This window comes from Drosophila nasuta, chromosome X (genome assembly GCF_023558535.2).
Source record: "Drosophila nasuta strain 15112-1781.00 chromosome X, ASM2355853v1, whole genome shotgun sequence".
In the NCBI taxonomy this organism is placed as follows: Eukaryota; Metazoa; Arthropoda; class Insecta; order Diptera; family Drosophilidae; genus Drosophila; species Drosophila nasuta.
The window spans coordinates 3,081,821-3,107,030 of record NC_083459.1 but is presented as its reverse complement, the minus strand read 5'-3'; the positions used below and the strand labels follow the sequence as shown (position 1 = coordinate 3,107,030).

Genomic DNA, 25,210 nt, shown 5'->3' with positions numbered 1-25,210 from the left:
GTTGAGTTCTATACTGAATGCTTGGTTTTCGATATATTTGTTCAATTTGTTTCATAGTTGAAGCTCTTTATATTGGGATTATACCATTGGCCTTGTCCTTGTCAGCCGATTAAAGTGGATAAAATCCGGAATTTAAACCTGCTTAACTCTGTGTGATAAGCGTTTTTATACAAATGAAGAGAGGTTTTAAGGGCTTATCTTAAGTTTGCCCTATATTTCATTCCCTGTTGTTTTACTGGCAGGGTGATAAAATTGGGTATAGTGATCAAGTTCAAAGCATCTTCGCAATAGATGCGACATGTAGAGTTGCATTCCAGCGGGAGGATTTTACTGGAATATGGCAATAATTTGTATATCTACGTATCTTTTGTTAAGTATAATATATTTTTGAAAACAAGTTCTTTTTTCTAAGCCTGTTGCAAGTGTTCCAGAAATGTAAAATGGAATAGCAAATATTAAAATTCTTTTCTATTATCATTGCAGTGGCTACAGCTGTGAGGATCACTTTCGTGAGCCGGATACGTTTTTGCACTCATGGGAGACGCTCTTGGAAATTATGATGTCACCTTTTTGGTAAGTACTATCAAAGAAATAAACTGTTTTTTTAAACCAATATTGATTTGTTCATTATTTACTCATTTTAGCGAAAATATGCTTGTGGATGTCGGGATGCCAGTGATGCATCAAAATGTTGCCTACAATTGCCGCGTGGCGTTCTTCAATCAGCAATTGCTGCTGATTCGTCCAAAGATGGCAATGTGCGACGATGGCAACTACCGCGAATCGCGTTGGTTTACCGCCTGGACAAAGGCCCTACAAACCGAGGACTTCATATTGCCACGCCTCATCTCGCAGCACACTGGTCAGCAAACGGTTCCGTTTGGCGATGCGGTTATCGCGACTCGGGACACTTGCATTGGCTATGAGATCTGCGAGGAGTTGTGGAATGTGCGCAGCAAACATATCGAGATGTCATTATCGGGCGTCGAAATCATCGTCAATGGATCCGGCAGCTATATGGAGTTGCGAAAGGCGCACATCACCGCCGATCTCATACGGAATGCCAGCTTCAAGGCGGGCGGTGCATATTTGTTTAGCAATTTGCGTGGCTGCGATGGACAACGTGTTTACTTCAATGGCTGCTCGGCGATTGCGTTGAATGGCGAACTGATCGCGCGTGGCAAACAATTTGCCCTGCAGGATGTTGAGGTCACATTGGCCACCATCGATCTAGAGGACATTCGGGCATATCGCGTCAGTCAGCGATCGCGTTGCATAACAGCGGCTCAGGCGGCGACTTATCCGCGAGTTCGTTGCGACTTTGCGCTGTCCACGAACAGTGATCTGTTGAAATCGCCAACGCCTCCAATTCAGTACACCAGTCAGACCATTGAGGAGGAGATTGCGCTCGGTCCAGCGTGCTGGCTCTGGGACTACTTGCGTCGCTCAGGGCAAGGAGGATTCTTCCTGCCGCTCAGCGGTGGCGTTGACTCGAGCAGTTCGGCAACGATCGTTTACTCGATGTGCCGCCAAATCGTTTACGCTGTGCAACAGGGCGATGCCCAAGTGCTGTACGACATACGCAAGATCCTCGCCGATAGCGATTATACGCCGGACAATGCGGCGGCACTTTGCAATCGATTGCTTGTCACCTGCTTCATGGGCAGCGTGAACAGCAGCAAGGAGACGCGACGTCGCGCCGCTCAATTGGCCAATCAACTGGGCAGCTATCACATTGAGATCAGCATTGATCTGGCTGTGAATGCGCTGCTGGGCATCTTCAACGTGGTCACCGGACTGACGCCAGTCTTTCGCACCCAAGGCGGCTGTGCTAGGCAAAATCTGGCTCTGCAGAACATTCAATCCCGTATTCGCATGGTGCTGGCCTATGTGTTTGCCCAGCTGATGTTGTGGGTGCGCAATCGGCCAGGTGGTCTGCTTGTCTTGGGCTCCGCCAATGTGGATGAGTCGCTGCGAGGCTATTTAACCAAATACGATTGCTCCTCGGCTGATATAAATCCCATTGGCGGCATATCCAAAACGGATTTGAAGCGATTCCTCAAATACGCCAAGGACAAGTGAGTTCAACTAGTTTTTATTCACATTAGTTTTGTATAATAATATATCATTTTTACAGGTACAATCTGCCCATCCTTGAGTCGATCATAGAGGCCCCGCCCACAGCCGAATTGGAGCCATTGCAGGAGAACGGAGAACTCTTGCAAACCGATGAGCAGGACATGGGCATGAGCTATGCCGAGCTGAGCGAGTTCGGACGCTTGCGCAAACAATCGTTTTGCGGTCCTTACAGCATGTTCTGCAAGCTGGTGGCCACCTGGAAGGACGATCTCAGTCCCAAGGAGGTGGCCGATAAGGTGAAGCACTTCTTTCGCTGCTACGCCATCAATCGCCATAAGATGACGGTGCTAACCCCTTCGGTGCATGCCGAAACCTACAGTCCCGATGACAATCGATTCGATCATCGGCCATTCCTTTATCGCGCCAACTGGAGCTGGCAATTCAAGGCAATCGATGATGAAATCAATAAAATGCAGCCTGTCTACACTCCCTCATCGACGCAACAACGACCCAGCAGCGATGACTTGCTTCTCTCGCATGATACTTGCACTCAACACTCGTTTCACATCGATGATTCAAAGCACTCATCGCCCTTGTCATCTGCGTCAATAGATTTGGGGGTTTCCAGCGCAGTGTTGCCGCAGTGTATTGATAATCCACCAGTCACTGGGAAAAAGCCAAGCGGCTTTTCCAAGGTCCATGTCAATGTGCTTGGCAAGATAAAAGATCGTACTGGAATTCCAGTTTAGGAATCGTTAAGCTTTAGCTAAATTGTAAATGGAGAACGGTCGATGGTCGACTTTCGTTTTGTCTGTCCATCGATAGTTATTAATGGTGCCCTTCATGCGTGAGTCTTTGTAAAATTTCCAAAATTATTTCAATTTCAACTAAGTGTTTTATTTGAACTACTAAAATTGTCGATGCCGTCGATAGTTTTTCGCCTATTTGTCCGAGACCAGATACCCTGTTAGTGTCTTAACTACACCGCCATACATATTTAATTTATGTTATGTTAAAAGTCATTTAAAAGTCTAGTACATACATACATACTATGTACATAGATATATACATTATAGATTAAGTAGCAAAGGCTTATGCACACTACAAAGAACAAAGAACACCATATTGAGTTTGTGTCTATTAGATATCTAGAGAATTCGGAATTCTTGTCAATTTTATACCGATCGAAGTAGATAATATATACATATATATATTTTATTCAACAAGAACAACACTTTACACTCACTCTTAATAGCAAAATTTGAAAAGATATTTCAATCATTTAACGACTTTAATTCAATACAATTATCATACCCATTTATTACAAATCCAATTTTTGAAGTTTTTTAACGATTAGTGATAAATTTTCTAAAAGAATTAAACTCCAATTGACAACAAAAATTATGTGTACGTACATATAGCACAAATGTGTGTGTGACTAGCTTTGTAGCAGTTGGGGTTAGTTTGTGACTATAGACGTAACTATATACACGTAGACTAGCTGCTTAGTCAATCCTCGGCCGGAATTTTTGAATGCAGTGATTAGTAGGACTAGCTTATGCACAATATACAAATTAGAATAATACTACAACGATTAGAATTCATTACTTTCATTATTTTATGTTGAAATTCTTGAGCAAAACTTTTGAGAATTTTGCAAACTGTTAACAAACCTCGCAGGCTCGTTAAATAGTCACTTTGGCCTTATTAAATCGTTCATTCATTTCGATAAATGTGCTAAGTACCTTAAAGTCTATGACACTTGATATAACAAGAATTTTGTTTGCTTTAGTTCACTTATTATTCATAAAACTTGTCTAAAACTAACTTCCTTTACAACGTCTTCTTTTTTGATGATTACAATTTTTTATTTTTAATATACATTATTTACTTTGCAATTATAAATGCAAATGCATAAGACATTTAAAATGACAAGAGATTAGTATCAAACTAGAGCACATTTCATATTCCATTAAAATATTCTTCATCATATCAAATTGTTACAAAAATAATCATTTCATTTCTTTTTTTTACGTTGTTGATTTTTGTGTCGTCAGTTGAAATTTGATGTGTTATTCAGAATAAGTATATTAAATATGTTGTTAAAATTGATTTCGAAATTTGTTTTATTGAAATAATATTTCTGTACTTATACGCGATAGCGATTTAATAAAATCTAGGATCAATATTGAGATAAAATGTGTTTTACTTATGGAACTGGATTTCTGCATTGAAAATTAACCAAGGACTCGATTTGAATTATTGGGTTTGGATATCAAGAGAGTATATTCATTAATGGCTTGAAAGGTTAACGACACCGCTCTGTATAGCTTTTAAGGCCGCTAATTCGTGTTATAGCTAATTAACTTATAAGTTGGACTAAATTGTTTAGCGCCGATTCGCCAGTTCCGCTGGACGTTATCTTGAGGGATCCCAAATGGATTTTAGAGCACCAAACACAAATGGCAAGTAATAACCGATCGTGGGTACTTTGTTGTCGACTACCAGGATAAGTACTCTGCTTCTCAAGACATGTTCGTCCTGGCTATGGCCTCTAATACTCGCTGCTGAAACTTTGTAAGCCGCTTTATTGAGACGTTCGCCAGAGAGCATGAGATTGATGCCACAAGCCGCGATTTGATGGAGATAACCTGCTGGAGGAAAGGCGGGCATAGAAACATTATTAAGCTTTATTTATTTATAGTTTCGTTGGTTAAATGTTGATATGGGCATCTGTAATAAAGATGACAAGAAAGGTGCCGTCTACAACAACCTTTGGGTTATAATCTATGCTGACTCGCATGTCTTGTCTTCAGTTGTTTTGCAGAGTGTAGCTAAGTCTAAGCATGAAATAACTGCAGGTTTTATTGACGTAATTTACTAGGATGTTGTCGGGGAGATCTAGAATCCAGACAGCATCAGCGACGGAAGAGATAGTTAGCTTCTTACATGCTAACTTTGAACTAGGAAAATAAGTGAGATATAAATAAATGAAATTAAACCAGATTCTTAAAATATACCACAAATATACTAATATATATATATATAGCCTTCGTATATCGATATTGTACTAAATTCAAAATATATCATAGATTACAAAATATACCTTATTAGCAACCAAAGCAAGTTACATCAATTTAATTTTCTAAGCCCAAATTAAAAGTATGTACCGGTTATCATATTTCAAATGGAAGTTGCTCATGTACTAACTCTACTACATTTCAAAAAAAAGAGTGTTCGGCCATCAAATACGCAAAAGAGAAAACTCAATAATATCTTTGTGTTCTCCAACTAGCAGTGTGTATTCGAATCAATCCATAAAATACAAGTTTCAGCCAAATCCATCAAGTTATATGCATTACGATTGTATAGAACATTGGGTGGTATTTGCTGAAAAAGAGCGTTGCAGACTGTACATATGTTATATGTCAGGAACCCCATTGTCAAAATGTATTAAATGTAAAATACTACACCTATGCTGTAACAACAATAAAAACTGTTTTTTATCTTACCATACTTAAAAATTAAAAATAAACAAAAATAACCATCAACTAAAAATGTATTCTTTAAGACTACGCTTGTTATTCGATTTTTTTTTTATTTATTTATTTGCGGGGGCGGATGTGGGCATGGCAAACAAATTTGAAACAAACTTGATCTGCGTGCAAACATAACAAATGCTGTCGAAAAAAAATTATAGCTCTATCTCCTATAGTCTCTGAGATCTAGATGTTCATACGGACAGACGGACAGACACACAGACGGACAGACGGACATGGCTAGATCGTCTCGGTTGTTGACGCTAATCAAGAATATATATACTTTATAGGGTCGGAGATGCCTCCTTCTACCTGTTACATACATTTACTGCCGGCACAAAGTTATAATACCCTTCTACCCTATGGGTAGCGGGTATAAAAAGTGTGCACTGTGTTTTGTTCAGTGAGTGTAATTGAGTGAGAAATTTTGAACCGAAGACTCAAGATGATCGGAATGATGTGTACGACAAAATGAGTTGATTTTTACAGATCATTGTGATTTATTCAGTGAGTTGAGTTGAATGAAAAAGTTCGCGTATGATTAAATATTGAATTTTGCAGTTCTCAGGTAGCCAGTGGCTACTAGCCACCAAGGCAGTTAATATAAATCTATTTCATCTCGTTTCTTTACATTTCGAGTGTTTTACAATTATTATGACCGCGTTAATTGTGTTTGAGATTTGTTCTTATTTTATTTGTTTGTGGATATTTTTACTAATGTAGTGAATTCTTTTGCGACTGACTGTTCTTTGGTAGATTCAACTCAGTCAATAAAGTTGGTATATTTCAAAACTAAATTCTACATAAACAAAAAAAAACATAAAACAACTGAGAAACTTTAAAGCGGCCTTGCTCTCCCTTCATTTACAATGCACCATCTGTTAACGTATGCAATTTTTGTCCTTACTTACTTATACACTAATAATAATCAGTTTTTAAAATCTTTATTGCCTTCTAGTATACATAATAATAAAGAAAATTACATTAACATAAAATGATGTACTTCAATTTTTAATAATTCTAATCCAAATGACAAATAAATACGTTTAATAATTGTAATTGTAATAACACATATATAAAAATTTTTGGTTGTGCTCAAATTCTCAAAAAGTTTACATAATTGAATTAAGTTTAATAAGAATTGAAATTCCTGAGAAAGTTTACCAAATTTCATTTAAAATTAATTTGGATTGAAATTCCTTAAAAATTATTGCGAATTAAAAAATCAATTGAATTTAATAAGGATTTAAATTCCTCAAACAAATTGTTAATAAATCATTTAGCTTGTCCCACAAGTATGCAAATAAATATAAACAAAAATCCACGAAATAATTTGATAGTTTAAAATATTCAAAACGATTTTTTTTAATTTGTTATTTATGTATATTATAAAAAAAAAGTTTCCCATTTTATTTTGAGATAACAAAACATTTTCGGGTTGCAATAAAGTGGGTAGCGAGTATCTGTTGATATGGTGCTATTAATCTATAATAGAGCGTTTATCTAGTATAATAAATCTTATTATATTATCTGATTAGAACATATGTATAAGTGGCATAAATTAAATAGATCAATCATAATTTATTTGCTCATATTTGTCATATAGTTAGTTAAGTTCGGTTAAGGATTTATTTGAATTGTTGGAGTAGTTTTTCCATTTGTGTACATAGTTTCCACTTATGTATGCAACACACAAGCATAGGAACTTACATAACGGAAATAATACCGTTCATTTGCACTTATCGATATTTGCTTGCCCATAGCATCCAAAGAGCGTCCACACATAGCATCCACATGGCATCCACTTGATACAGTCAACGCCTGCGCCGTTCGGCTTGAACTCCTCACGTGTCCTCACGAGAAGTGAACCACCGACGACGACGACGACGACGACAACGACAACGACAACGACAACGATGACGACGACGACGACGACGAGACGAAACGTCGACAATGGTGTCGACCTGCCAAGGTGTGCGTCCGTGGTTGAGTGGATCCTAATGCTAGGTACATACATACGTACGTACGTACGTGTATGTATATGGGCACGGGCACATACATACATACAGAGAGCACAGAGAACACAAGCACAATCACACGCACACGGACATTCCCACAGTTACTTCTGGGCAACGCGTAACATTGGCCGACTTTTGCTGTGGCGCTCTGGCTCTTTCAATTCAGTTCTGTTAAGGATATTAAAGACTACGGATTGGGTCACGCGACGTCGCGTATATATAATATACAGTTTATTCTGTTCTATTCCTGCTCCCAACTCCTTATTAGCAGCCATTCGTTGCCGTTTTGCGGTTGTCGTTGTCGCTATCGTTGCCGTTGTCGTTGTCGTTGCCGTTGCGAAAAGTGAATCGTCAACAATTGTTGATAATGTTGTTTTTGATTTTTTTGCATTGCGATTTTGTGAAATAAAATAAATAAATAAAACAAAGTGTAAACACTGAGCATAATATGCCAGGTAATGAAAGAGAGAGAGAGAGATTCTTACTCTGCATTGAGTGAACTGCAGCAAGTGTAGCATACATAGATACACACACACACACACCTACGGCAACATACATCTACACATATCACTAATAATTTATTACCGACGTATGCTTTTATATTTGTGCGTGTTGAAATTCTCTATATTCCGAATGTGTGTGTGATTGTGCTACAAATTCTATATAACAGTATTCTACTGTTAGAAAACTTTTTGTTGTTGCCACCGCAAGAGCAACACAAAAATTCCAACCGGCTGGCTTTCTCGCTGCCTGGCCTGGCCTGGCCTATCACAATTAACACACTTGGGGCTGGATATACTTTAGTTATACACACTTCCCGGACCTCGGGGACTGTGTCCAAAGTGCGGAATTCATTTTTAGACTCTCCCATACCATCCCATCCCATCGCACAAACATTTTCGTATCGATTTGTTTAACACCGAAATTCTAAAATGTTTCGCTTCACACACGATGGGAAGTGCCAATCAAAAAATGGCGAGTTATCAAAATTGGTGGCACAACACTCAAACCCATAAAATATGTATGTACATTATTGATTAGTATCAACAGTCGGCTCAGATTCAGATTCAGGCGAAATTCAGGCTGTTGATGAACACATGGGATCTCCTCAAAGTGCTTTCGAATTAGGTAACAACGTATTCCCTCTATAAGGTATTTTCAGATCGAATTACAATTCAGGCAATTAAAGCATACATACTACGTAAGGAGTATAGAACACACACACACGTACATATATGTATGCATGTATGTGCATAGCTTTCTACGTGCCAGTGTTGTGTGTATTAGTTTTTATGCGATGTGTGTGTGTGTGAGTGTGTTGTGTTACATGCTGGAATAGCAAATATTTTACTGTTGAGTGCTTTCGACTGTAGCGTTCTCACTTACATGTTTTATTAATTCCAAGAAAGTAAAAACTTTCGCCAACTAAACTTTGTTGTTCTCTGATTCTCTGCTTCTCTGCTTCTCTACTTCTCTACTTATCTACTTTGCTTTGCCTCGGATATACATTCAATATACTATACTATATACATTAGTATGTATGTAGATACATAAGTTGGAATTGCTTACGAGCAACTTTGCATAATTCCGCATAAATTGACCCAAGTATAATAATAATAATAGAGAAAAAGGACATTTAATTCCGCACAATGATATGCGCAAAAGTTCAGGTCACTTTACCATTTCGAATGAAATAAAAATTAAAAAATGTATGTGATATGGTCCTTTTCTCTTGCTGTGTTGATAATTTTCCACCACAATAACACAATAAAATAAAATGCAAATTAATCATTCTAGTTGAAAACACAAGATTAGACGCAGAGACAGCGACAGAGATGGGGAGTCATAAAGTGAAACATGTTTGCTATGCCAACAATTTAGTTAGGCACTGTATGCATATTCATGTGCGTAGTATTTACTGTTAACTGGTCATAAAACTGCCATAAGATACTGTGCAGCTGTACAGGTATCGTCAATCAGTAGGATAACCCCACACATACAAACATACATATACAAACAAACACTCACACACACACACACACACACGCACACTCATGTACATGAAGAAGCATGTCTACTTCAATTTACATGTGCGTATGTTTGCGTGTATGTGTTGCTTTATGGCCTCATGGGCACCCGCAAGCACAAGCACAAGCACAAGCAGAAGCACAGGCATTACATAAAAGTTTTTAGATATCCTGCAACACCAACCAAAAGCAGCAGCAGCAGCAGCAACAGCAGCAACAACAAAAAAGCGACAGCAACAGTCAACAGTGAGCCAAAGCAACAACTTGAAAGATAGCGACATTTGCATTTGAGGGCTCACATGTTCACAACAACAACAACAACAACAATAAGAAGAAGAAGAAGAACAACAACTCAGCCAAATACACAGCACATTTTGGTTGTTCTGCTGGTTACGTTGATTAAAGTGCGCTGTTACATCTAACTCATCTGCACGCCACGCACAAACAGACAGACAGACAGTCAGAGACTTACATACATATGTACATATATGTACATACATATACATACATTAAGAGTCAAACTCAAACGTTTCAAGAGACATTAAGATTGGGACGCCTAAGCTCAACACTTCGCCGCCTCCTCCAACCACTTCGCCACTCGCCATTCGCCACTCGCCTACCAAAGGCGCTAAGTAGCAGCTCTCAGCAGGTGAGTGTGACAATAAACAAATAAGAACGCTCTAGCCAAGAGTGCTCGACTTCAAGATGCCCTGTGGCCTCTCACTCTCTAACCGTAACCCCAACACCCGTGTTAAAAACATATTCAATTAACTAGTACTTGTGTACACAAATGCATCATTTCAATAGAGTACTTCGATTCGATTTTTCATTGCAAGATTGAAATCTTCTTTCCGAAATGAATAAAATGATTATTGAACCATTATGGATTATTCTTTCTTGCAATGTATTAGTACGTTTATTGTTCCTTGCCAGATCCTTTCACACATTTGCTATGAATGAAATTCTGTTTGAACCATTTTATAGATTATTTTTCTTTTCGAAATTACGATTGATTCTTTATTGTTTGCAATGTACCGGTACTTTAATTGTTAATGCTTTCCATATTGGTATATTTGTGATGATTGAAGCAAGTATTGAACCATTATGGGTTATTTATCTATTCGATCTATTTGTCTCCCCGTAAGCTGAAGATCAAATGTATTGTTTTCCCTTTTGTGTATGAACTCGTGATTCCTCCCTTTATGCCATACTCTAATGTAATACTCCTTTTGCCCACAGGCAATTCGCACAGGGTATAAAAATGGCACCTGCGAGCGCGTGTACATATAAACATCGACATTTTTTGTTCTGTTTATCAAGGGGACGACACACAGTTGTAATGCTCAAGAGCCTATGCATATGCATGTGTTCACACACACACACACACACACATTCGTTTGTGATGCTATAAAAACTTGAACTTGAGAGGCTGATAATATCGTGAAAGCCATCTCGCACTCGAACTAATACCTCAAATAAATTTAATTCGATAATTTGATCGATTCTGCACAATTACATTATGCTCTGGATGTCTTCAAATATATGTACGTGTATGTGTATATAGTACATTTGTATGTAATATGAACTATATGTATATGGATTGTTTGAGTTGTACTAACACACAAATGTCAGAGCTTGTGTGCAAATCATGTACTGGAGTAAACGTGGATAGAAAGTGCGAAAATCATAATTCCTTTTGAGCACGCAGGGCAATAGTCAAGGGAATTTACGCTTGAGACACCTTCGATTCACTTAGCTTTCAATTCGTTTAAACACTGCTAAAATACACACTGAATATTATATGAGTTTATTACCAGGAATGAATCTTACAATTAAACGTATTTCAACCGCTTATACAGATCAAGAAAACATACCTTATAGAATCACATACTATATATAGGATATATAGAATAAACACTCATCCATTATTATTTTTGATTTATATTCTTCATATTCTTGATGAGTACCGATTACAAAAACTGTATGAAGTATGTAAATTCTTAGCTTGGCTAGCGAACAATGACTAATTGATTAACTTCATTATAAACTAATTAACTGCGTTATAAGACGATTGTTATGAAGTTTATTGAATCAAAGGCGTTTGCTTCCTATAAAATACCTTTTTAATTAGATGGTAGCAAAATTATTAAATAATTGTTAAACAAATTATAAGACTTAAACGCCTTTAAAATAAACAAAAAAAATGAATTATAAGTTATTTTGCTCTTAAGAATTGAATAATTTTTAATTTTTCTTTAGAATATAGCCAAAGATTTTGGAATTAAGGAACAATTTGATGTCCTTGTATTTAACAACAACTAGAACCTTATTTGTGAAGTATTTCAGCTATTGTTTGATGTATCTCTACTTATTGAAGACAGAAAACAAATGTATCTTTCCAAAAATATTTGATTGGATATAGTATATAGTACTACACTATGTAGAATATTAGGAACGTGTAAAATATAATTTACTAATAGATTCAGTTTTATCAATACTATCTAAGATATTTTAGACTTTATTTTCGTCACGTCTCTATTAATTCGACTAATAAACCAGTTCAAGCTAAATTTAAAGTGCCAATTAAACGCTTTTGTTACCATTATTGGCACGCATGAACTTTCACGCAATGGGCAAAACACGCAAGACTTGTCCTGACATGTGATATATTCATTTTAAATTTCCCCTAAGCGTTCACTATATTTCTTAAAAAAAGCAAAGTGCTCTTTGTCTTGTTGTTTGAATTGTTTGAACACGACTCTTAGCTGTCTAGTCTTACCCCTTCTTTGTTGCCTGGTCTAAAATTGGATTGAAGGACAATCGTTGAACCTGTTGCAACAAGTCTACATGCTACCATAATCACATTTGTAAGTGCCTTATAACATTATGAATGAATTTTCGATTGTAGTCGAGTATGTCGTGAAGTAAGTGGGGAGAAAAGACACAATAGAAATTAAAGACCATTCGCCATTAATTTGTTCATCAATAACACTTTTGCTTAGAAATCAAAACCGTTAATTTATTTACAACTTATGGAAACAAGTGTTTTACATCTTAACTTCTTATTTTAACGCACTTATTTTCCAAAAGGTATTCGAGGTTTTTTATAGTAGATACCAAAATTACTATGTCGGAATCTATTTTCGTAACAGTTTGAACCTAAATTTTAACTAGGTTATAGGTTACCCTAATTGTTTTTCTCAATACCAGCACAGACATTAACCGAATTTATTGTCTTCATCTTCATTTCTTATATATTTCTTCCTTTCATCGAAGTCATAGGAATGTCGTTGAAGGAGGGGAAACAACCTTAACGTTCCAATGCTCCTTGTTAATCCATCAATCAAATACCCTCAATTAATATTTTTACATGTCAATAATTTAATGAAATCAATATTGAAGACTGGGCACAGATTGACTGAAGACATTTTGTTATTATGCGTGATAAAATATGAAAATAACTGTTTATCTCTTGAACCCCAATCATTCATTAATACAGAATTGTTTGAATTTAAATTTGTGAGATATTTGCAAAAAGGATTTTATATTATGTTTCTTACATTATTTTTTATAATTTATCCGTTTGAGTATAAAAGGCAAATCTTGCTTCTCTTTAAACATTGATACTTGTAAATATCCCTTCCAATAAAGTGTAATTAAAATTTTTGGGCTTACAAATTTCTTTATATCTTCTATTTACAGAATAAACAATTTACACTTTTCAAAAGGTTATTACATCTCCCAACAATAATGACAACACATTGGCTTTTACACGTTGGCATATTACTAATACTCGCAGGTAAGTTTTAGTGTGTGTTTTAGAAAACGAATAAATTTCATATACTCTAATTATTTTAAGAAACTGCAAGCAACACAACTAAATCTTTTAAATAAAATTTTAACTTGCTAGTTAGTTTGACTAGATATTTGAGAGACGATTCATCAAATAAGTAATAAAATAATAGTAATGTTGTTGGTATACGAATTTAGCATAGCATAATATATGAAAGCTAATTGTTGATCCGGAAAGTTTTTTATTTAATACCTCCCAAGTTTTTTATCCGATTGAAATATTAGTTATTATTATGAGTACTTAAATGTTAGATAATAATATTATCCAAATTCTAAAATAAATTTGACTGGTTACAAACGTTTAACGACAAATTGGTAGCCTCGGCTAATAACACTGATCTAGAGTATACATAACATATATACTTTTTATACCCGCTACTCATAGGGTAGAAGGGTATTATAACTTTGTGCCGCCAGGAAATGTATGTAACAGGTAGAAGGAGGCATCTCCGACCCTATAAAGTATATATATTCTTGAGCAGCGTCAACAGCCGAGATGATCTAGGCATGTCCCTCTGTCCGTCTGTCCATCCGTCCGTATGAAACGGTGGATCTCAGAGACTTTAAGAGATAGGGCTATAATTTTCGATAGCATGTGTTATGTTTGCACGCAGATCAAGTTTGTTTCAAATTTTTGACACGCCCACTGCCGCCCCCGCAAATCAAAAAATCGAATAACAAGCGTAATTTTAAAGCAAGAGTTTTGTTTTCAATAATTACTATAGTGGTTATGATTCCTGAAAATTTGGTTTCGATCAGATAAAAATTGTCGAAGTTATTAAAGAAATACTTTTGTATGGGTAAGAACGCCTATATATATGATATATTTTTAGTATTTTTGCAGTATATTCGGTATATTTTGATAAAAATACCGCAAATATATTTCTTTTATCAAAAATGGGTATCGGGTATCTCACAGTCGAGTACACTCGACTGTAGCTTTCTTATTTTTATTTATTTAATTTGCAGTCGGGTGTGATCGACTGTGAAATACCCGCATTCCATTGCAAATAAAATCAAAACACTGCGGTAAAAAATACTACAATATGCCAAGGACCATGTTTGGTATATTTATATAGTACTATATTCAAAATGTAGAGCACAAAATATACCAGAGTGTTGCTAAAGCAACTAAATCCTGTAGGTAGGTGTGGAAAGCTTATGTTTCCACTTTAAAATACAAAGGAAAAATATTTCGGGTAGTCTTGTTTTTGAGATAGTAAAAGTTAATTGGCTAACATTTCTGCAAGTCACTTGTCCGCTAATATTTACCAATTTTGTTATTATTTTTTGCAGGCACCTCGCTGGGCGCTTCGAAACGCTTCTTCACAGACTTTCTGCAAGATCTACCAACTCCGGGAACAGGGGGACCCACATTTGATACAAGCATCACTAGCAACATAACTGGCCTTGTTGGCAAAACAGTGAAGTTGACTTGTCGAGTGAAGAATCTTGGCAATCGCACGGTAAGTATTGAAAATATACGATTCAACTTATATGACAACAACTCAAATACAATTTTATCTTTGCCTCTCAGGTCTCATGGGTGCGACATCGGGATATACATCTTCTGACAGTTGGTCGATACACCTACACATCGGATCAGCGATTTGAGGCAATGCACTCGCCACATGCCGAAGACTGGACTCTTCGCATTCGCTACGCTCAGCGGAAGGATTCAGGAATCTACGAATGCCAGATCTCGACGACACCTCCGATCGGACACTCTGTCTACCTAAATATTGTGGGTGAGTGACAGCTCTCAATAAGCGTTTGTGTAGCATATATGAGAAATATATTGTATTGAAATTGCAGTCGAATAAGTTACCAAAGTCTTATCGTTAAAGATATTAAATTGTATATTCATTTTTGGTAACACTTTCTCAATTTTCTGTTATCAACAACCCATATCAAAAATTATTGCAACTTTCAAGTGTCTTATTCGATTTGAACAAAATTGTCAATATTATTATTATTTAAATATTGTGGGTGAATGGCAGCTCAATAAACATTTGTGTAGTATGAGAAATCAAGTTAAGGGAAAGATTGTATTGAAATTGCAGTCGAATGAGCGAAGTTATGAGATATCTCAGTGCATAAATATGAGATTATTAAGTTCTTAAATTATTTTATTTCACCATTAACAACTCCTTTATTTATTCAATTTTTCGTCAGACAATCACGAAAAAGAGCTTTTTATAAACATATCTAGATTTGAAAAACAAAATATAATATGTATAACATTATGACACATGAGAAAATTGCTTTGCCATTTAATACTCAAATTTTCAAAGAATCCGGCACTTAAGTTAAGTTGGATTTATAACGTAAACTAGCATTTTAAGTAAAGTCAGTTGAAAATAAACCTTAGGGCGTTGCCGTTTTGAATTTTGCTTTTCGCTTTCATCGCATTCAAATAAAACATAACAATTGCCCAGCAATTTCCATCACGAGTTGAAGTGATAAAACAATTACAAAAACTCTTGTGGTTTTGCAAACATCTTTAAATATATATTAGAATTAGAATATTATGGCTTGTTGACTTGTTTCGCATCCTGTTCAAATATGGTATATTTAAAATGATAGCTTTGTACTTATTCCGTATTATCTTAAAGTCGTATACTTTATATTTTTATTCCATATATTCCTTCATAATTTCAGAGCCTATTACTGAGATCATCGGTGGTCCCGAGATGCACATTAACAAAGGATCCACAATCAACTTGACATGTATTGTCAAGTTTGCTCCGGAACCGCCAGTCACAGTCATCTGGTCCCACAATAGACAGGTGAGTAGTGGAGAGCAACCAAAAAGTGTATTTATTTATTTACTTTAAAATTTATCCATTTATGGAAATTGTTTATAAAATGTTTGTTTTGTTACGATAAAGTGAGTGTTTACACAGAAAAATAAAACTTCTTCCCAAATAAAACAAAAGAATAATGAGAATTTCTATATACAAAAAAAGTTAGTTGATGGAAGGTATCGCTTGTTAGGGCAATTTAAGCTGAAGGCAATTAAACAAAAGGGATATATTATTTAAAGACAAAATAAACTCATTAAGAGAGGGAATTAAATTCCTATACCTAATGCATTGCTTAAACATTTTACTCTTTAATACCCAAAGTGCCTTAAGGAACTCATCATATAATTTATATTATATAAAAAACAAAAAGATTTTTGAATATCAAATATCATATTTTGATTGCCAAATTTAATTCAAATGACTTAGAAGCGTCTTGTTTATTAGATGATATGATATGTATATCAAGAAAAAGTTAAATGCAATTATTTTCAATTGCGCATAATATTGAATTGAACTTTAGCAAAGTTTAATTATTTTAAAATACTTGTAAGAAATTAGATATTTTTTTAAAATCAGATACAGCTGATTGAACTTAATTTTTATTGCTTTTAACAACACTTTTAATGAAATCGATAGTACAATTGAAAGAATAATACCGCCTTGTTTTGCTTTTACTCAAAATGGTTTCACACTCGATTGTAGCTTACTTGCTTGTTTCAAATAAGCATACTACTAAATTGGTTAGTAATTAATTGGTAATTGATAAGAATTTAAGAATTTTTATTATTTTGGGATAGCAGCTGATAGCTATTTAGAATACTCTTGACAGCACTTTCAATGAAGTTGATAGTTGTGACAACATCAGAAATATGAAAAGCATTTTGTTTTGCACACACACTCGACTGTGGCTTAGTCAGTTGTTTATTAATGCTGTTGCTTTTGGCTGGGATGATTCATTGCAGGTAATTAATTTTGATTCACCTCGCGGCGGAATATCATTAGTCACCGAGAAAGGAGTGCTGACCACCAGTCGTCTGCTGGTGCAAAAGGCCATCCAGCAGGACTCGGGATTCTACACATGTACACCATCCAATGCCAATCCGACGTCGGTGCGCGTGCACATCGTCGACGGTGAGTAGCCCGGTATGCACATCACTCATTTCACAAATATCTCTCTGAGTATCTGCATGAGATTGGTACTATGTGTATATGTAATATACTATATATAAATATATTTCGCAAGCTAAAGCAAGCACGGGACAGTACAATCATTATTTATTTCGTAACTCGTAGTTTAATTTATATTTCTTCATCAGCATAGTAATATTCTTAGTTCGAGTGAGAGTAGTGAGCTACTATGTTTTTTTTTTGGCATATTTAATACTTTAATGTGAAAATATACTGAATACTTGATTGCTCACTTCCAGGCGAACATCCAGCGGCCATGCATCACGGAAACTCGGCGACGTTGCAGCCGCCAGCTCTGTGCCCCTTGGTGCTGCTCACGTGTGGAATGCTGATCTTGATGAAGATGCAATCGGAGTCCTCTTGCTTCTCGGTTGTCTCTCAAGGTCCGACAAGGTCAGCGACAAATGCCACATCGCGACGTCGTTTCATATCCATGGCCAGCTGTTCATCACAACAACAACAACAACAACAACAAGAACAAAATCGTGTGTGGCTACCACGAAACTATCTCAAACGGAGCTTGGTTCTTCCCACAACATAACTGCCGGAATGTGTAGACAAAGTTGCTGATTTAGATACACACTTGGCATCCGGTTTTCTAAGTTTCTAAACGCTTACCAAATTTAACATATATTCATATATGTATATGTATATGTTACGTATGTTGAACGAAATTCAGAAGTCAGCTTGAGCTTTCGACTGGTCGACATTATCAATTTTCTGAAAAATATGAATAAATCTCAAAATTGGGAAATTTTTTCTAAACGCTACCTTGGTAGATGCAAGAAAAGAGAACAAATAAGACAACTACACTAGCAATATACGTTCAGAGACAGAGACAGAGAAAGAGACAGAGAAAGAGACAGAGAGACGTATAGAGTAAATTTGTATATAGCGCTATTAATGTAATATTCATCTTTTATATCTAAAGTAAATATCAAGAAATATGATTATGATTTCTCTTTTATACTGTCTATTCGTTTGTTCGACTTCGCTCTCTTAACATGAACAAGTAACAAGTAAGAAAGCAACTAAGGAATACACAACACAACAACAACTTAAGCTATACATGTCTAAAACAAAATACCAAAAAACATCTAAAATGGGGAATTGTAATTGTTTTCTTTTTCCTTATAACGTTTTATTATACACTATCTAAGCTCAAGACTATAGTAAAATATAAGAAAGAAAAAGAAAAGAAAAAACAAGATTTTGTGAACTAACTAAAGTTAATTATATGTAGCCAATAGAATTTTCATCTCTTTACATATACATACATATAAATATGAGTATAAACATATGATTATACATACATCTATCTATATATGGAGATAAGTACGCTTACACACACATACACATAAAGTCGAATACATACATAATGAATGTATCTACTCGTATAGTACTTAGCATTATTAGACCATTAAGGATTTCCATAGAACAATGGCACTTTTTTTGTTACATGTTGCATGGTATCCTCAGATATATAGATACTATATATAATTCTCACGACCGAGTTCTTAGTCCGTCCGTCTGTCTAAATCAGTTTGTGAATGTCAGTCAGACTTGACTTGATAAATGTTGAATGCATTCGAAATGCTGCTTCATTAACAGATTTAACTTATTTATTAAGAGATCATTTTAGACGCTGTACTTCAGAAGTTGATAGCGTCTAATAAGTTTGTCGACATGTGCGTAATTTGATCGCGATCAATATCAAAGTCAACAGATATCTCAACAACATTTTCTATTTACAATATGTGTTGTTTTTTTTGTGTTTGTTTTTAATAATTTCATATTCAAGCCATGCTCTTATGCCAACTATGTGTGAGATTACCTTCAACTTCCGAAAACATCGTTGAGTGCATCTTGTAAACCCTTGATGGGTTAAAGGTTAGTGCTACTTAGAACTCCATAGTTACAAAAACATCGATGTTAAATAAAAAACCTCAATATATCGAACCAAACTGAAAACATTAATAGTATTCGTATTAGCATCGATGTTTTTGCAGCCCAAGTTATATGGGACACAATATGATAGTGATTTAATTACACATTCAGTCATATATTTTCAAACATTATCAGCAATTTGTAAAGAGTTTTTTACAACAATATCTCAGACAAAAAACGTCTCTGACTCAAACTTACTTTATATTAAATTGCACTAATGAAAAATGGGTCGACTTTACAGCAATTGATCAGACATGAATAACCGATTTTTGTTTTGTAAAACTAAGTGTATAAAGCATGGGGCCAAACAAGTAAACAGTGTGTTGTCTACATCTCGCTTAACGGCCTCAAATGGGCCGCTTTCTGAAAAGACTTCAAGTAATGGGACATGTTTTCTTTACTATTCTTCTGGTAATTTTTTTTAAATATGACTATTAAACGAGAACTGTTTGCTGCTAAGCTAATTTTGGTACTGAAAACTGTATAAAGTGCAGAGGCTGTTAAACGAGATATGGTTGTATATTTTATTCTACTCAGTGAAGTTATTTATGTATTTTAAATAATAGTTGTCTATACAAGTATGCTGGAAGTCTAAAGGCAAGTTTTGGTTTGAGTTTTGCATTTAAAAAAGTTCCTCTTGTTCCAAAGCAATGTTAACGTTAAATATTTGAGTGAATCGTGTCACATATTCTACTTTTTTGAGAGTCAACATTTATAATTCAAATTTTCACTTGCAATCTGAATCATTTGTGTACACATAATTCTAAAAATAATTGTGGACAACTTCGATCCTGCTCATCTATGCGAACATCTACCAAGCTACCAATTATCTCGCATATCAAGTTTATTTTAGAATTTGATAACATTTCCTTCTGAATACTCCATCCAAATTGTGCTCACAATTTTGAACTTAGAAAATACAAATAATAATAAAAATTCCTTTGCAAATTTTTTACACAATTGACTGGACGATTCAAACCACTCTTAACAAAATTTAGGTTATCTTCAAAGTTTTTTGTGTTCACTTAAAAGTCAAAGTTAATTTTAAACATGAAAACATGATTTGTGACTCTGAAAAGTTTGCAACAAAAATTGTCCATACATTTTCAGTGATCTGTGACTCTGAAAAGTATGCAACAAAAATTATCCATCACCATTTTTAAGTCCGAAACCCGTGATTCAAGTTTTTAATAAACTATCTTAAAAAATGAATTGTTAATTTGTTAATAATTTCATATATTTATTTGATTACTTTATATTTTGTTTTAAATCCCAGCCATATTCACGAAACTTTGGAGCAGCTGTCTCACTTATTTGTTTCCATACACATCCTTATTTTAGAAAAGGAATGTATATTTCATGTTGTACCTTGTTACTCAATAAACACCACCAACAAGGCATCTCTGCACCATATCATTTGAGTAAGGCTTGAATACGAACAAATATGTGTAACTGTATGTTTAAATTGTTTAGCAAACAATTCTTTCGTCTGGAAATCAGTGGTGCCACTTTTTGGAAAAAAAAAACATATATTATTGGACTTAATTTGTTAAGTATATATATAAAACGTACATATATAGTTAGAATGGTGCTCTTTAGGTTAAAATAAAATGCGTGTTTTTTTTTGCATTTACTTAGACAGTTACAGGCTATAAGTTCGGTTCGGTAATGTGGCAATGACGGAATAAGTCAGTTCCTGTTTTGAGAAAATGCAACCAAAATTGATAAGATAATAAGATAATACGAACAAAAAAAAAGAAACAAAAATTACATACATATATCGAGAAATATACTAAAGAAAAAAAAATACAGTCTCAACTTTGCAATTGAAATGCAAATTTTACAAATTACAAATTGCGCACATTTAACATGTAACAAACATTCAAATTGCCTTTTCTTTAATTTTGTCATTTCTTTTGACTGGCAATAAGTTTAAGCATCTTTTAGTTTGTCGGGCAATACGTATAAGTATCTTTTGCATTGTTGATGTTGATCATATTGTTGCTTAAAAGCCATTTTAAAAAGCACAAGTCTGTTTTTGGTGATGAATTACTTTATGCTTAGATACACTTCTGTGCCATAGTAAACAAATTTTAAGTGTAGTATAAATGTTTTTCTATTTTCTGTTTACATGTAATGCAATATTATTTTCAAACTGCAAATAACTGCAACTTCTAAGCTTCCGTTCAACTAATGTCCAATACACAATTGAAATATGCAAAAATTCAAAAAGACTCTAACCGTTATTGTAAATCAGAATAGCCTTTTTCCAGTAACATCACACCGATTTTCCACACATTAAATCTGTTGTCAAATGCACACATTTGCTTCATTAGTATGAATGTAAACATTTCGTTCCAAATGAAAAACTAAAAACACAAAAAAAAAACACAAGAAAAAAACAAAACCGATTTTTAAATATGATAAAGCTAAGGAAAACTCTGATACTAAATGGACAACATTGGGGTACACCAGATGATCAGATTTAAACGTGTCCCGCTTATCGAACTACTCAACGTGTGTACTTTACATTAAAGCCATGTATTTGAAATGTAAGGAGTTGACGTACTATGTATATAATTAAATTTATTTGTAAATAAAAACAAATTATTAAAACCAAATTGAAGCTGTTGATGAATATCTGATGAAAAGAATGTCATTGCATGCCATTGATATTTGAGCATAGTATTTAAATAAGATAACTGCCAACTTTCGATCATGCCATCAATTTCTTTCTTTCATTAAACACAACAACTGACTTTGAAATCTAGGTGATTATGCAGACAGACGGGCGAGGCTATATCGGGTCAGAATTGAGGGGTCAGAGATACCTTCTACGCCAATGTTAAGGACATTTCTGTACATCAAAGTAGCGAGTATGAAAATTAATTCACATTTTCCATTCATTTCATCTTCTCAGACATACAGTTCACATTCAACTTTGGCAACTTTACATCTCAAGTAATAAATCTCTAACATATAAATATTATAACAGGCATATTATGTACATAACACTGATGTCGTATGGATGATCCCCAGTTCGTTTATTCTATGTGATCACACATATTCATAACTATCTATCGAGTATATTACATTGGCTAGATAAGTCCATATGTATATAACTATAAGACTTATATGATTAATTGAATGTGAGCCGAATACATTAATCGAAGCCAAAAGGTTAAACTAAGAATTACTAACTAAAGCACAGCATGTCATAGCAATGTGTGGCTCGAGAAGCTAATTCCAATTTCATATCCCGATCTGCGGCATACCGCAGATAGTTTTATCGAAGGCGTGGCAAAGTTTTAAACCAGATACATTCTTTATTTCCGCATTCGTCTGCCCGTCTGTTTGCTTATAACATCTTTCAAATGCAATTAGATCAATATCTAACAAAAGCTAACATGAAACGATCGGTCCAAAATTATTCTGCAAGAAAAACTTTTATTTTTCACACATTTCACAAGCCATGATTTTATTTCATGAATATATTCTAAGCAAACGATTACAGAACTAAGCTTACCAAGTTAAACAGTTTATGTTTTTCTTGTATTTCTTTTTAATTTTTGCTTTATTTTGAAATATCTTAAAATCATAAGCAGAATTTTGTCGACAATGAAGGAATTCATATGTTTGGCGTTGTTGTTGCTATACTCGTAAGTGAACCAAAGATTGTATAATACCAAAATTATTTTGAGCTGCAGAGCCTAGACCAATAGTTTGGTGTGTAACTACTTTAAGCACATTTCGACAAACTTAATAGACCCTTATACTTCTTAGATAAAGGGTATACAAATGATAGTTAGGAACTTTTTAATATAAAGTTAATGTCCTGAATGTAATTATGTATTGTTGTTATATTTTACGTGATTGTGTAAATAAATATGTTCCCGACGTTCAGTTTTTTAATATAGTCTTTTATTAAAGTTGACGCCTTCCTTCAACATTTTCAGAATACCTTACCATCCTCATAATACTATCTGCTTCACTACATAAAATATCACTTCTTTTGGGAACGATTTAAGCGTACTTTTCCAAACCGATGGATATTCTTAAAGGTCCTCCAAACGACCGAGATAAACCAATTTTAAAAACTTGCTATATCTCTGGAGTACGTGGAAGGAAAATTTTATAAATTTTGGACTAAGAGATGATATTAATCGATGAATTTTGATCCGAGGAATAGGATGCTGTAAGTCCTTTCAAAATGGGTAAGAATAAGGCCAACAATGCGTAATTCATATTTTATGTAGCATGCTTTCAGGTTTTACACATTTTTGCCGTAATTGCAACACCATACCATAGATGGCGCCACTAAGTGACTTTCCGTATATCTGCTTACTGCTCACTTATGTTCACCCGGTCTTTCACCTGATGATTCGACTCTTTATAGTCGTTCGTGGTGTCTTCCAAGTGGCCAACAACTACAACAACAACAACAACCGCTACAATAAATACTACAACAACAATTAACATTAAGCGATAATTGTAAAGTAGCAAGTGGATTAACCCCGCACACAGCAAAAGAGAAGCTGTAATTGACATTTCGTATCTCTGCATATGAGAAATGTATATTTTAACAAACTAATGATATATTTCCATAGGAAAAATGTACGCATTTGAGAAACTGTGTCACAAATCCTCTTTAGGGAAATTGGCCATAGAAAAATTGCAAACCTATCCTATCAATCATGGAATACTTGACACCATCTTTAGTAGCTCAACCCACCATCATCATGTTGGGATGACTAACCAATTTCTGCATTTACTACCCGCCAGTACCATCCACAAAATAGCTTACAAGGTCTAGCTATCAGGCTTAAACTGTCTCGTGTACCTGGTATTAAGTTACGGTAAGCGGATGTAGTTGTCAAGTTCAAGTCGCCATGAAATGTTAAAGGCAGACAAACTAGATTGTGGAATACCAGGCGAACATAAGTGAGTAGCAAGCAGAAATGCTGCAAGTCACTTGATTAGAGAGTGGCGCAGAAGTGTCTGAAACTGTTGCAGCCTCAAAGTATTGTGTAGTTTTGTGTAGTTTATATTATTTAAGAAATTTTCTGAGACCAAACGAACCATAATCGACGTTATTCAGAAAATTATTTTGAAATATATTAATTCTGTAATGGAATTTTCGCTATATATGAACAAAGTAAAAATGTGAAGCCTTGTCTAAAATCCTCTAAAATAGAAATCATGGATTACTTGGCACTGTCTTTAAAATAAATCATTTTTTTAAAAAATATTTTTTAACATTGTTACTTTCAGGCTGTAGCAATTTAAACCGTCATTAAAAAAAGAACCCATAGATAGCGCTACTAAGTAAGCAAGTGACTTCTCGTATTTCTGCTTGCTGTTCGCCTGGTATTTCACCTGATGATCTAACACTTGTTTGTCGTGTCTTCGATTGGCTAAAAACTACAACAATAACGACCACTACAATATATACTACAACAATGGCAATCTTGGTCAGATACCTTCAATTCTTTGGAAAAAAACATGTAAATAATGTGAAGCATCAGACGAAAATAGTAAAGTGACAAGAAGATTGGCCCCGCGCACAGCAGAATACCAGCAGTAATTGATATTTCATATCTGTGCATATGATCTAAATAATCTAAAATAATGTCCCACACATTTCCATACGAAAAATGTGCACATTTGAGAAACTGTGTCACAAATCCTCTTTAAGGAAACTGGCCATAAAAAATACAAACTCATCTTATCAACCATGGAATACTTGGCATCAT

General features: G+C 34.9%; 2 protein-coding genes across 4 annotated transcripts in view; both read left to right on the top strand.

Moving 5' to 3' along the window:
• The window catches only part of LOC132797021 (glutamine-dependent NAD(+) synthetase), a 30,393-nt gene extending 26,164 nt beyond the window's left edge, over positions 1 to 4,229 (top strand). Inside the window, exons 4-6 of the mRNA XM_060808436.1 lie at positions 484 to 573; positions 645 to 2,078; positions 2,138 to 4,229. Of these exons, the coding sequence (XP_060664419.1) occupies positions 484 to 573; positions 645 to 2,078; positions 2,138 to 2,828 (2,215 nt within the window). The 3' untranslated portion in view covers positions 2,829 to 4,229. The remainder of the gene's footprint in view (positions 1 to 483; positions 574 to 644; positions 2,079 to 2,137) is intronic.
• A 3,550-nt stretch (positions 4,230 to 7,779) lies between these two features.
• Positions 7,780 to 23,350, top strand: LOC132796359 (zwei Ig domain protein zig-8). Of its 3 annotated transcripts, none has more exons than XM_060807507.1 (8): positions 7,780 to 8,091; positions 9,830 to 10,312; positions 13,366 to 13,462; positions 14,812 to 14,981; positions 15,053 to 15,263; positions 16,177 to 16,304; positions 17,285 to 17,465; positions 17,750 to 17,841. In XM_060807507.1, the coding sequence occupies exons 2-7, from the start codon at positions 10,142 to 10,144 to the stop codon at positions 17,459 to 17,461; spliced, it is 954 nt and encodes a 317-aa protein (XP_060663490.1). In that variant the 5' UTR covers positions 7,780 to 8,091; positions 9,830 to 10,141; the 3' UTR covers positions 17,462 to 17,465; positions 17,750 to 17,841. The 3 variants fall into 3 exon arrangements, with proteins under 3 accessions (XP_060663490.1, XP_060663488.1, XP_060663489.1); XM_060807505.1 differs by having other exon boundaries at positions 7,795 to 8,091; positions 17,285 to 17,453; positions 17,750 to 23,350; XM_060807506.1 differs by lacking the exon at positions 7,780 to 8,091 and having other exon boundaries at positions 9,694 to 10,312; positions 17,285 to 17,453; positions 17,750 to 23,350.
• Positions 23,351 to 25,210: the final 1,860 nt, after the last annotated feature.

Coding starts and splice junctions, on each gene's coding strand:
- LOC132796359 (XM_060807505.1), top strand. CDS start 10,142: ATGTACATATATGTACATACATATACATACATTAAGAGTCAAACTCAA. Junction 14,982..15,052: donor AGAATCTTGGCAATCGCACG/GTAAGTATTGAA, acceptor TTTGCCTCTCAG/GTCTCATGGGTGCGACATCG. Junction 17,454..17,749: donor GCGCGTGCACATCGTCGACG/GTGAGTAGCCCG, acceptor GCTCACTTCCAG/GCGAACATCCAGCGGCCATG.